Source organism: Myripristis murdjan, chromosome 20 (assembly GCF_902150065.1).
Source record: "Myripristis murdjan chromosome 20, fMyrMur1.1, whole genome shotgun sequence".
In the NCBI taxonomy this organism is placed as follows: Eukaryota; Metazoa; Chordata; class Actinopteri; order Holocentriformes; family Holocentridae; genus Myripristis; species Myripristis murdjan.
Window position 1 is genome coordinate 16,791,536 of NC_043999.1, and position 14,582 is coordinate 16,806,117.

Consider the following 14,582-nt stretch of genomic DNA (forward strand, 5'->3'; position numbering starts at 1 on the left):
AATGACAGATAGATGACTCGCTCTTAGCTGACGACAGCTTGTTGACAGTATTGACAGCAAAGAGGTTGTTACATCTTTCACTATTGATAAAAGGTGAATAAAGTTTTTAGTTAATTATCCATAGGATTATGCTATTTTCATGACACAAGACACTCTAATTCACAATTTATAAGCAAAAAAAAAATCTCTCCCAATGCTTGAGATGAAGGAAGTACTTCTCATCAGTTGTCATCAGGATACATAGCCTGGAGCGGCTTATTTGAGAATGAGCAGGAAAAACACTTTGGGTAGAAGTTTGCACTGTGACAGTTACCTTATTCATCTTTTCTCATTCCTGACAACTTAGTCACCAACTTGCAAGATATAGATTGTGCCAGATCTAAGCCATCTACAGAGTCTTTGTACTGAAGCAGCAATTCTGAAGTTCCCCTTGAAACATAGCAGCTTAAAACTGTCATGTGCATATTAGTTGCTATCCATACATCACACACATGCAATATACATATTTTTTTTTATCAGATAAGCCACAAGCCTGCTCAGTTACAGCACAGCTGCATGCATCAGAAAAAAAGCATCAACTACCAACCAACTGGGTGTTAAACTTACTTGCAGCTGCCATTTTTTTTTATTGAAATCTTAAAAGCCTCCAAACAACAACCTCACTTTAAGTGCACACTAAGCACACACAGGAAAATTAGCACCAATGATCAAACTAAATATCAATTAATTTTCAGCACAATGTCAAACCAAAATTTATAAACATACACAAACAACAGCTGCTTAGAAACCTATTTTTTAATCCACTAGCTTCTGTGGCAGGTGAAATGTAAATGGAAATCTTTCCTCATTCTATTTCAGACATTCAGTTACCTTACTAGGTGTGGGTCTGTCTACAATCAGTTACCTTACTGGGCCTGTTAGACAAAATTCAATGATTCATTTTTTAATAAGTGGTGTCCTTAGATTTCTACTGTAACACCAACAACAAAACCTCAACATTATGCAATGCATTTTCTTGTAGTTTTGTGTCCTAAGGCTTCATTCAGATTCTCCATAACTAAATCCCATGCTACTGCAAGACTGTCAATATGTGCTCACTGACTGGTGGATGGACTGGCCATAACTGGTTACTACTGTCTTTAACTTTTCTGGAGTTTGTCTATGTCAACCTGAGATTACGCTCTGATCTGATAATATTTGCTGTACAATGCACTGATATTTCAAGAGAAGTCAATTCTGCCATGCTCCACCCATACTAACATTGATCCATCCCACTTTCAGCTTGCTACAGTCTTTGCAAACACTGCATAATATAGTGATTTATTGCCATGCTGAAGACATATGTTTTATTACAATATGTATTACAATATATAAGACTAACATCCCTGGCTAATTGCGCCCATCCTGCTAAACCCATTAACATTGTATTGATGTTTTGTATTCTAACTGGCTACAATTAAGGTGATCAAGATTGACTGGTCTTGTGATTAACCATTTCTTCTAATTCAGTCACATTAGATCAGATTACACACTTAAATTTTCCTTGAATTACAGTGACAAAACAGGATTTTGCAGTCTGTAAAAAACCTCTATTGCAATTACTGTGTGCCATCCAAAACCCCTACAACACACACACACGCCCAAAAGATCAATTATCACCAGTTGTGCACTTCTATCGTTGGAAAGAGAGTGGTTTCAAGAAACAAACCAAACACATCAGAAATGTGTGCATGTCTCTGCTGTACTCTCTGACTAGGAGAACCTGTACATGTATTTGAGTAATCCACAGATGATGCTCACTCGACCACAGAAATGTACACACAGCATGTTGTATAATATATAGACAGAGCACAGGGTATACTGTTTAAATACATCATATGGCAGATCTCTATGAACCATATGGATATTGTCAGTGCCACATAGTGAGCTTCAAAGGTCAAATATAATAACTGCAATACTGTATTGAGTCTGAGCTTGACCTTTCACTGGCCATTTAACAAAGCTATTACATCATTACCTGACCTGTTATAAATCCCAGACCCATTCATTGTAGGATGTTAACTGAACAATCTCTATGAGAAGATAAAAATACAATTAACCTTATGAGTCAGCTTATAAACTATTAATAAAACTCTTATCAAGACTGAGACAAGCTACTCACAGGGTAGAAGAATGGTTAACTGGGTGTGGGATTCAATCAATTTTAACTGGGTTTTGACACTGTTATGCAATGTCCTGATTGGTGGAAAACACTTGTAAGAAGAAGAACGTTTTTTGAATTGCTTGTCAGGCAAGCAAAAGCCAAAAGACCTTTTAAATGAGAGCATGTGAACAAAATATATATATATATGTATATAATATATATATATATATATATATATATATATATATATTATATATATTATATATAATATATATATTTTATATATATATATATATATATATATATATATATATATATATATATATATATATATATATATATATATATATATATATATATATAATATATATATTATATATAATATATATATATATATAATATATATATTATATATAATATATATATATATATATATATATATATAATATATATATATATATATATTATATATAATATATATATATATGTTTAAAATAAAAACTTGAATTAAAAAAAATGTATTATTTGAATAGTTTAGTACTGAATGCACAATAACAAGGTACATTCATACATGTCACCAGGCTCAGTTTAATATAAAACACAATTTATACAATATAGTCTATATTGAGGGGGGTCCCTGCTCCATCACTCGATCAGTTTGGGGGTCCTTGGCTTGAAAAAACGTTGAAGACCCCTGTCATATAGAATATTCAACAAATACAAACAGCTGACTGAGAAAAGCCATTCAGCTCAACCTGCTAGCAGTATACAAGTAGGATATGCATGCTCCATTACCACCACCACAAATACTGAAAGTGTGCCGACGTTAGCATTATAGTCATTTTCGTATGCCAATACTGTAGAAATCCCCCAACCCTAGCCAACATAATTGTAAACATTGTCACATATGCCATACCAGTGCCAGTAGTCCAAGGTATTAAAAAACAACATTATCAGTTATATTCACCCCAATACAATCAAAGGTATTTGCAAAAAGAAATATCTGATATGACTTGTATAATTATTATGACAGATTTTAAATTCAGAGATGCAAAGGACTTATAAAGTGGCTGCGCCAGTGAGTAAACCACTCTAAGAAAGTCCTGTTTTCCACTTTTTCTAATATGCCCTGAACGCAGCAGAAAACCAGCGGTCAGCAGAGCAAACAAGAAAGTGTGTCAGCGATGATAAAAAAGTATGAAATGGGCTATAATAACTGAAATGTTGTTATAACTGTTTGCCAACTGTTTTATTCTGTTTAAGAGCAACTCTGCTCTTAAACAGAATAACCCAGATCAGTTCTGATGAAGAGCAGTTGCTTGAAACATCACAGTGTTTTGGAGTAAATTGGAACCCTGCCATGTACAAGCCGTGTGTTTGTTTCACTGTTTACTGTGAGAAAAGGATAGGATCAACTGCAATGACGCTGAAGGGAATGCGTCCTGTGTCTGACACACTAAAATCTGAAAGGACACAGTAAAACTTTCTATTGACAGGTCCAGGGGAGACATCTGATTTTTTTACCCAATAATGCAAAATTGTGAACAACAAATCCATGCTGAAATCATAGAAAGAAACAAAACTTGTCACTGGTCACCATTTTATAACCATCTGCACATCTAGCACAGACAATATCCCATGTTCAGCCATCACGGCATACTACTTTAGCTGCAACAAGCTCACCGTACAGATTTTATTTCAACAATCAAGGCTACAAACTTGGTATTGGTAAATCCATACCTTCAACATCACTGAACATCACTGAACTGTTAGAGATACAGTACAAAAACAAGCAAGAGGCTGAAAATAGCCATAATTATCCTTTAAGAACAAAAGATTAACTATACCATGTAAAATATATCATGTAACTGTCTTTGCCAGGTAGGTAATGCAACAAATATTTCATTTCAAATTCAAACGGGCTGGAATATGGAAAAATGAGTAATATACATTACACATAAATAGTAAGAAAATTGTCGAGCGGCAGTGGGAAGGTATATGCTTGCTCTGCAGTTCAAACATTGCTTTCTCAAGCAATTTTTCAAAGACCACCCCTCTGAGAAAAAAAGTAACTGATGCAGGGACATTACTCATGCTTTAACTGTGCATCTATGTAAGGACATGGTTTCCTTTCAAACAGCTGAGAGAGAGGGATTAATAATTGATCAAAGAACTGGATCCAAAGTCTGTGGCACAGCAAGTACAAGTAATTTTTATTAATTTTTTTCAATCACCAGAGTAACATGTGAAATCTGTCTTAATACAGTACCGTGACAGGACAGTACATCTTAAAGCTTCCATTATACTTGTATGACATCAGGAAATTTTCCATTGCCTTTTTTAAGAAAAAACAAATATTCTGTGATTGTCCCGGCTTCAAATTACATCATGCTATGAATTTTAAGCCATACTGCTCATCCCTTGTCTTGGCAAAAGATGTGAAAATGTTAATAATGCTGGTGAGTTCCTCTTTGGTGGCACCAAGCATTAAAACCACACTCTTTGACATCACAAACCACTATCACTGCAAGACCCTACATTTTAAGTTAACCTATCAGAGTGACAGTCTGTGTTTATGGTAATCCCACAGGGCAGCCCTGACAGTTTCAAGGTCAAGGCCAGCCTTGACTCGTGTGGTGTGTCTTATTATTATTTTTTTTTTTTTCTAAAAAGACTGTTAATTTAGTGGGCACTTATATCTCCACCACTCCTTTTGCACTTATCCCATTCATTACTATCCACAGCATGCAGAGGTCAACCACAATGAGGACACATTGATGATGAGAAGCAGCTCTAATATGTGTGTGTGTGACCAATAACTTGAGTCACACACTCTCAGTACAATTAACAGCTTACTGTAGTCTCCCCTTAAATCACGGGACCTACTGCACAACACCTGATTTACATCTGTCACTGACAGCTTCTATTTCACTCACAAACACATGGACACAAACATACACACACACACCACCATCACAGTGTACAAGTGTACAAGCTATTACAGGTGACTAAGGTGGTCTTCCAGGCCTACATAACTGAGACATATTTGTTATTTAATATTCATAATTGTGTCCCACGGCGTAATGCGTGGCCACCCCATGAAGCTTTGATAAACACACATCCACCCATCATAAAACACAGCACACACATACACACACACTCACTAACAGGTAGACAGGCAGGCTCTTGCGTCTGGTATGGAGTCAGTGTTACAAAAGACCCGCTATTAAAGGGTATACTGGTTTAGACTGACTAAGCAACCAACAGGTTTATGGTATATGACCTGTCCTGATGAGTGAATCAAGCATCACAGCTACATGTCAGCTACATGTGGGCTGTACACACTTGAACTACAAGTTATTTTGTGTTTAAACATTGTTTTGGGTGTATGAGAAACATTTGTATTGAATTTACATTTATTAAACATTTGATAATGAATTGGGAATCAGCCAGGTCCAAACAAAACTGAGAACTGAGATATACATGTGACCATATGAATATGACAAATATTATATCATTAGCCTAATCTCCTAATTTCTCTCCACTGTTCCTTTCTTCTTCCATTGCCCTCTTTGTTCTGGAGTGGACAAATGAAATGGAAAATATATAAATAAATAATAAAAATACAAAAAAATGATATATGTAACAATAACTAGCTTTGCCAGTGTGCCACTTACTGAAGAGAAGTTTTAAAAGCTGAGATGTTTTTTTGCAGACACAGCAAGCACTGTGTTATGCAATTTGTCTTCTTCTTCTTCTTTTTTTTTTTTTAGATTTTGGTGAAACACTGTATTCAGGTGTGGCCACTGGCCAGGAGTTTCTGCTGCAAACTGTAACTTGCAGGTTTCCTCATTCTACTTACTCTCCTTTCCATGTGGTTGGTATCTTGACATTTGCTATAAGGTCTATCTCCTATAACTGCATTTAGAGCAGATATAGAGACATGTAACAAGGGCATAAATAGTATATAAAAAAGGTTGAAAGTATTCCTTTGCTACATGCTAACTAGGCTACTACTTTTATGACCCACTACTTTTTTTCTAGACCTCCTGCAAGAGGTCTAGAAAAGGCAAAAGGCACATGTACTCAGTGTGCATTTCTCCCTCTCCCGGTTGCAGGATGGAATTCCGCCGTGACCTGGAAATAAGCAATTTTAATAGTAGCTATCTGCCTTATTTGCAATTGTTGTTTGAATTTGGCACAATAAAGAGCTATAGTTGCTACTGAGAGACAAACAAAAAGAAACATTTTGGAATTAGGAAAGCTCAGGATGTGTTGCATTCAATGTTCCTTGGACAGTATTGTTTGGCGATACAGCGAGCACTTACAGCACCACTAGTTCCCACATCCATGCTTAAAATGAATTTTCTTGCAATGTTTTGGCCCGGCAGTAGGCCAAGTTAGGCCCGGCAGCCCGCCAGGCTAGTAGTACAATGGGGGAAACCCTGCGCATGCATGTCGAAGCACACAAAGTCTTTTCTTGTAGAATTTAAAGATTTTCGGCAACACACTCAAAGGCAGAAAAAAAGGCATACTTTTGTACAAGTTCCTCCATCTCTCACTGCCTTGGGATGCTAGGTCTTTTGTGAGATCCCATCTTTTCTATTCTCCTCACCCATATTCATCACACACATTAGCTGTAGGTCACTCCTGCAGATATTTATAGAACCCCCCTGCCCCCTTATGCAATCTACAGACCCAAACACAGCTACTCTGAGTCAGAGAGAGAGGCAGGACAAAGCAAAGAAAGAATGAGAGGAGAGAGGGAGAGGGAAAGAAAGTGAGAGGATCACAAAAAGGGAGGTATGACAGAAATAAAGAATGAACCTGCAGGATGGGGAGAGTTTGAAGGAGGCAGAGAGAGGGATACTGATACTACACAGACAGAAAATAAAAGGAGAACACAAAAAAATCAGCCAAGGAAAAAAGAAAGTAAGAGACCTAAAATAAAAATGGAAAGACATTTAAAATATAACAAAAGTAAAGGCTGCACATAGAGTACAAGAAGAAATGACATGGATTGTTATTTTCATAAAAGAAGTGATGGCGAAATGTTAGCACTTTGCTTCTGACTCACACTTTTCACTCTGCTTGAGAGTCCATTTTCTGAATTCCTGAATTGCCTGAAATGGACAGGTAGTTTCACTAATGAAATTTTGGTGGCTACAATATATTTTAAAGGACCCTAAGAACAGGCCCAATAGTTCACAACAATAAAGACTATATTGTTACAAACAACTTGCTTGCCTCATGACTTGTGATGCTCTGCAGCCCTGCAACATTAACTCAACACCATCAATTTCTTTATTTTTACTTTAGCTCTGAGGAAGGGGAAAAATAACAAGGACAGGAGAGAGAGTGAGGAAGACATGCAACAACAGGTTGAGGGCTAGACTTGTAGTTACAGTGTTATGAATACACAGTTGGTGCCTTAAACTGCTGCAACACTGCACTCCAGCCAGTGACAATTCTACTCAAAAAGTTGGACAACAGCAGAACCCATTTTGACATGTTTTTATTCCAGCAGTGCACTTAGACACCCTAAGGACTCTCTACAGGAACAGACAGCCAGCCAAGACTTCATCCCATTCTAAAACACTCATGAATTATGTGGGAGGCAAGGCAGTTAGGTTAGATTTCCATTTCCCACTGTGGCAACAATATTTCTACAAGGTGCTTGCCACAGTTTCTTGTATAGCTAGTCAGCTCAATGGCCCAGCCCAATCCTGGGCTGCATACAAGCCGAAAATGTAAAACTGCAAAAAAGTTGATTTATTCAAATTTCCACACCAAATACATCTAAACCAAACATACCCATGGTTACATGTCCAAGTAAGAACAATTTTAGCCATGCAAACCACAGCAAAACCAAAACTAGGCCAAACAGGGTCATATGTGGAAGCCAGTGTTTCCTCTGTATTAATTTAGCAGTGGTGTGCCACCATAGCAAGGAAATTACCACCACTGCAAGAAAAAAATGTGAAATTAAAATAAACATTTTTATGTTATCTAAAACTAAAATAAGTATAGTTCAGATGCTTTAGAAGTAATGATTTAATAATTTTAAAAAATTAACAATCTCAACTTTGAACATAACTGAGACCAAACAGCAACAGAAATGAGACAAAACAGAATGGTTGCCAGAAGTGCCACAGCTGTATTAAAATTACAGAGGAAACACTGGCGGGGCCAAATGAAATATTATGGGTTGCCCATGTTGGTCCACCACTGTAGGTGAGTAAGTAGAGTATATTTACGCTGACTCAAATTTGATTGTTATTTTCTTGGCTGGTCTACCACAGTAAAAGTTAGACACATTTTGACCCTTAGGGAACACTATTTCCCCCTTGGATTTTTTTGGGTAAGGGATGCAGATGGAAAACTTACTTTCCCAGTCCAATGTCAGACATCTGGCATCTGCCTCTTTTCTAATTCTGGAGCTCTTTTTGGAAGGCTTGTATTAAAAACACAAACTCTAAACATATCTCTTTGTCTGCTGGGGTCGATAAGACTGTGGCAGTTGTTTATGCATCTGTTGCCACAGAGACATCCCTGCTGAATACAGGGGAAACTACTGACAATCACCATGATGATGTCATCTCAGTTTTGCCGATTCTTCTAAACTATCGCACCAAGGAAAACAGTCTGTGGTAGGTTTAAGGTGGTGCTTGGCTTCAGTATAAAGAGTATGGCATTAGTCCCACTGGGTTGTTGGTTCTATTTCAGCAAACACAGCAGGCCTATCACCTCAGGGTGTTGAGAGAGCGTGTGTGAGGATGCCTCATAAGTTGTTGCTTTCACACAGTAGAATACAACTGAATAACCAATTAACACATTACTGGTCATCAATCTACTCTTACTTGATATTGTTTACCTAGTTTAGTGTATATTTAGGTAGGCTAGGCTATATTTTGGTTTTTCATTTTTCAAGTTAAGGTTCAACAGACTATTATACTTTCATCTGATTATCACTAGTTCTATGAAGCAAAATTTAACATACATTACTGCTAACAAACAGTTACCTCCTCAGCATACCATGTGGGCTAGGTTTCAACTGTGACTCTATTCAGTTTGAGTGAGCACAAATACAGCCTGGCTCGAAGAAGGGCCAAATGTCTGCCAATGGGCTGTCTTTCAAACAATAGGCTAGCCCCCTATTCAGTGTGTTTAACACCATGCAAAGGTGCAATGAATTATGACTACTAATAGTTCACAAACACACTTTAGGTGACTGACAGCATTTGTATTTGTTTGTTTGTAAACAAAATAAATGAGAAATGCAAGGTCTGAATACAAACTTAAGGCAACTCAGCACCCAACATGAACTTAAAACAAATATCAATCCAAGGGAAACCTAGTATTCTTGTGTCGTGGTAGAATTGCCTTGTCAGTATTTGTTCTCTCCCTAAGCTAAAATGAGAAAATTAAGACTCTGGTCTATGATGCCACACAGATGTCCCGCAGGCCTCTATCTTCAGGGTGCTCAGCGCAGGAGGCTGGTGATTCCTTTCAGACTACTATTTAGTGTGAGACAGAAGGCAGTTTTCACAAGTATGCGATAAAAGGGAAAAACTCTCATTTATACATTTCTCATACACCATTTTTCTGATTTGGATGAGTTCAATCAAGATTTGCACACACATTCTCCAACAAAAATGTAATCTAAAAAGACAAGATGCATTGTCTCTAAGTAATGTCATGTAGACTTACAACCTCTACCAGCTCTTTTGATGAGTGTGAGACTGACCTTGTAGACTCAAGTGTGTTTGAGCTTTTACACACACTAAGCTTCAGTGTTCAGAACTGATATTTCCACTGGAAAAAAGGCTTAAGCCTCAATCCATTTCTATTCTTCTATTTAGGGTTCGGAAAGATCCCAGTAATGTTTTTTAAATATTAGGATTTAACTAAAATTGACCTACCTGTCAAGAAAGATTTTAACCAGCTGTTAGGCAGCTTTTGCCATACAATGTCATTTCAGCACACATAACCAGTCTTTTCTCAGCTACTGCACATAAGAATGATGCTAACAGCGGGCTAAGATGAAGTACTGGCTTTGGAGATAGTACCTAACAATAATATCCAGTATGACAAATTGTCCTGATTAACATATCAGACATTGAAGCAAAGTGTCTAGATTTTCTCAATTTTTGGCACACAGAAGCCTCTATCTCTCAAGTGGTGGGAAGAAGAAAGATTTTATGGCAATTATTTTGTCCTATGACCCCAAACTAACAGTCCAAGCCTGTTCACTGTTCACTGAGAGTAATGGTTTGAATCAGTACTCTGCAGTGGTCAATATTTAAAATTTCATACAGTCACATCACCTGGTCTTATGTTTTAATGACATAAAAAAGCATACCCTATGAATTTTTACCTTTAGCGGTATTCCACTCTAACCTTAAGATCTTTTCCTGTTGGTCTCAACAGGGAGCTAATATCTCTGGATCTTCTATACTGTCTTGTCTAGGTGACCATTTTCCCTCCTTGGTGGTGTCACTGGTTTCCCCATCATGCTCTAGCAGCAACAAACAGTGATAAGGCTGGTTTCCAGGAAGAGCCAGAGTGGATGGGTCTGATTGATAGGCTGCAGCGCAGATAAGGGGGGTTCTGTTTCGCAGCCTCAGTGTGTGCATGTGTTTGTGTATTGCGTCTGCAGTCGCTGTATGCTGGCGGTCTGCTTGCATTCTCAGCCCTCCCCCTCTCTCCATTCCATCGCAGTGTTCTGTCATTAGCAGGCATTCCAAGTGACCCCTACTCCAATATCGGGCAAGAGACCGGCTTTCTACACACCAACACCTTCAAACTGAAACTTTCACACACCTTGGTAGATACTCAGTGGCTCAAGCGAACCGTTGCACATTTACAGTCATTTTTTTTAGATACCGGCAGTATGACAAAAAGAATGCCTCATCAACAGTGATGAGAAAAGCAGCAAGTGAGGTAGCTTGAGGCATAAGAAGGAAATGTGCTGGCGGCCGCCCTGCTCTGAGTTATGCAATCCAAGAGAGCAGTTTGAACATGTAGTCTAACCTAACTTGTGTAGGTTTTTATGGCCAACATTTGTGGCCACATTAGTCCACCAAGTTCTGTCTTAGACACCCAGAGGAGATGCTCCTTTCATATATCAGTCTACATTACTAAATCCAGAAGATATACAGACACAGACAGAGACAGAAGCAGAGACGGACGGACGGACGGACGGACACACACACACACACACACACACACACACACACACACACACACACACACACACACACACACACACACAAACACACCTACCTACTGAAGGATGCCAATTAGTGTACTTTGAAAAAGAAATTTAAGAACATTCATTTATAACACTGACAGGAGCATTGCAGGTGACCCATAGTTTGCTGCACTAAACTCTGATAGGGAACTATTTTCAACAGTCACGGGGACGACAATTTCCCTAATGTGTTTAATGTCATATCTGATAATGACATTTGTTAAACAAGAGAGGGGACGATGAATCAACTTTCATCCTTCCCAGGCATTTCAAGTGATAAACAAAATGTTCAACCAGTGATTAATGAGTACTGCATAGCTGGCTGGAGGTACAGTTCTTGTGTAACTTTTTATTTCCCCTCTAGGCTTAAATCACCGTGCACAGCCGGGTGACTAAGGCTGATCTACAGTGAGACTATGGCAGCCATACAGTATGGCACCTTTATATCCGAAGTGGCCTTGGCTTTGGACACATCAGACAATCTAGGATCAGGATAATCCCTACTGAACCATCACTCTTGACATCAAGCCTCAGGTCACGTCACTATCTAAGTTGACAAAGAGAGCGTACCTATTAACAACCACATCATCAATATGCCTTCTATGCTCTGTGTCTGTCTGGCTATAAGTCACCTTCATGTCCATCAAACAGACCCCTAGGATGCCTCAACCTCACAAAGAGAGACAAGCCTATGAGGCTGCTTGAGAGGAGAGATGCTGAACTATTTTTCTCTCTGACCAATAAATGTAATTATTATTTCTATGCGACTGATATCAAATATGGAAGTAGCAAAAAAAATATGTTGTGTAGTGTACTCCTGTCAAGGTGGAGAATTTTTGGCTCATTAGCTAAAGCAGCCTGTGATGAGTTTTGAATATCCAACTGTACAAAACGGCTTGTTAACTGATGGAGAAAATAGAACCAGGACACCCAGATGCACAGTCAGACAAGTAAAGGCAGTGAGAAGGCAGAGTAGGAACCTGCTTCAAAGGGCCAAACTTCTTTTTCTCTCTTTTATATATACTATCCCATCATCTAATTTATTGCATTGGCTGACCTATGGTCATAATTTTTAACAACAAACAACTGCTGCTGCTCACTTTAAAATCTCATCTCTTGTGTTTGCAATTGGGAAGCTGTTCTCTTCAATTTAAAATACCAGATAAAAACATTCAGTAAACTAACTGTCACTACTGTAATAACCGTGTCATGTTGTACAGAGGCCCACATGCCACGCAAAGAAAGGAAGATAGGCTATACCATAATATTACATTGTACATACTGAAAAAAACTAATTTAATTGGGTACAGTACTGAAACTGCTATTTGGCTGATAAACACTTTGACAATAATTACAGAGGCATTATCATTACTAACACAAGGTTAGTAATGATAATGCACTACACAGAATCAAACTGCAACTTTACAGAAATCTGGCATAAGCCTTAGTCTGCTCATCAACCACGATGTATCTGCCAATTACATTTTAGATTTCTCACTGAAATCTAAATCGGAGGGTTACTGACAAGTAACTTTGATGTTAATGAGATGTCTTCTGCCTGCCAAACCTGCTGTCCCTCTCTCTTTCATACCACAAAAGGCCCCTGAGCAAATATTCAGCAAAGAGGAGAAAGAGAGCGGAGATAAGCTCTATTGCATGGGAAGATCTACTCTCTCATGACATGGAGCCCTAAGAGCTTATCCTACATGTGCACAACAGGAAACCAAAGAAGGGTTAGCTGCGCGCTCTCTCGCTCTCTCTCTCTCTCTCACACACACACACACACACACACACACACACACACAGCCTCCTTGCTCCTTAGTGCACGCATAAAACACATCTAACAGTTGGGCAAGCAAACAGTAATCTCACAAAGCTTTACTAAGGCAAACATAACTGATATGCAGTAAGAGCTGAGCACACTTTGCAGGCAGTCAGCCACACATTTGCATTGACAGAACTACAACCGCTATACAGCTGTCATCTAAGATTTGTCTATCAACCGCACTCACGCATAGGCTGGTATTTGACAGCAAGTAGGGCTTGATTTAGCACATGAAAGGGTCGAGATGGGCAGAACTGGTTGGTTCATATAGACTTTGGATGGACTGACTCACCGAATGGTTGACTCCCCACATAAGCACGCTAAGCAGAGGGTCGCTGGCACGGAAGAGCTTCACTTTCTGAGCAACGAAGTGTTTCTTCTTGGTCTTCGTTTTGCTTGCAATAGATGCAGCAATGCTGCTCGCCGAAGCCATCTTTAAGGAACGGTAAATTGGCTGGTTACTGCAGTCTGTGCGATAATCTTGACAGTGCGCCTTGTCCTGAAGCTGGCAGTGCCCACCAGCTCACGTCTCAATGAATACTATTCATTTAGCCAGCTCCTAATTCAAAGTGCCCCAATTCTTTTCTTGGTCCAACGTCCCTCGCAGCTTGACTGACGCTGTGGGCCTGCCCTGACAAGGATTTGTACGAGAAAATACGCCGAGCTACAGCTAAAACTGCTGCTTACGTTCTCCTATTAGTCCGCCACTTCCCTCAGCCCACATCATAAGTCACCTCTTCCTTCCTTCACTTGTCTCTCCGGAGCTCTCCGCACCCCTGCGATGCGAGCTCTCACTGAGCTGATGTTAGCATAGCCAAGTAGCCAGCCGGCTAGCTAACACCAACGACAATTCTGGTAAAGGAAATAAAAAAACATAAAACATGAAAAGGGCGAAATGAAGCACCGTGTAAAAATTAAACCCACGTTATGGTGGAACCGAGCAAAATGTCTGAAATGACACAGTGCTGCTGAATGGCTAACTAGCTAAGGTTGACGGTGCCTTAGTAACGTTGAGGAGCAGCTAGTCCCTTCCGACCTTCGCTAGCGAACGAACTAGCCAGCTAGCTAACTTCACCGCACAAAGCAGAACCGTGCTCCGTTGACCAACTAGCTAACGTTAGCCTGTCTGCTAGGCAGGGCTAACTATTAGCAGCTACAGCTAGCAAGCGGTTCAGTCCTCCTACGCGTTTGTGGTCATTCCATAGAGATGACAGGGATGAAGCATGCCATGCCCATTTCCCTGTTGGAATTTAAACGCCGAGGTGAGGATACTTGGACATGAAAATCTACGTCTGGTCTATTCTACGTGCAGCGTGGAGACTTGGTGTGCGCTGCTGGCTGTCAACTGACAGCTCGACGGA

The 14,582-nt window shown here is 39.2% G+C and overlaps 1 protein-coding gene across 4 annotated transcripts in view; it reads right to left on the bottom strand.

The window, feature by feature from the left end:
* The window catches only part of pip4k2aa (phosphatidylinositol-5-phosphate 4-kinase, type II, alpha a), a 39,849-nt gene that overhangs the window by 23,757 nt on the left and 1,510 nt on the right, over positions 1–14,582 (bottom strand). For 2 of the 4 annotated variants that reach the window (XM_030079532.1, XM_030079531.1), the window contains exon 2: positions 13,514–14,073. In XM_030079532.1, coding sequence (XP_029935392.1) covers positions 13,514–13,654 — 141 coding nt within the window. In that variant the 5' untranslated portion in view covers positions 13,655–14,073. Of the gene's footprint in view, positions 1–13,513; positions 14,571–14,582 lie in introns of those variants that run through there. The other 2 variants (XM_030079533.1, XM_030079534.1) reach the window with 2 other exon arrangements.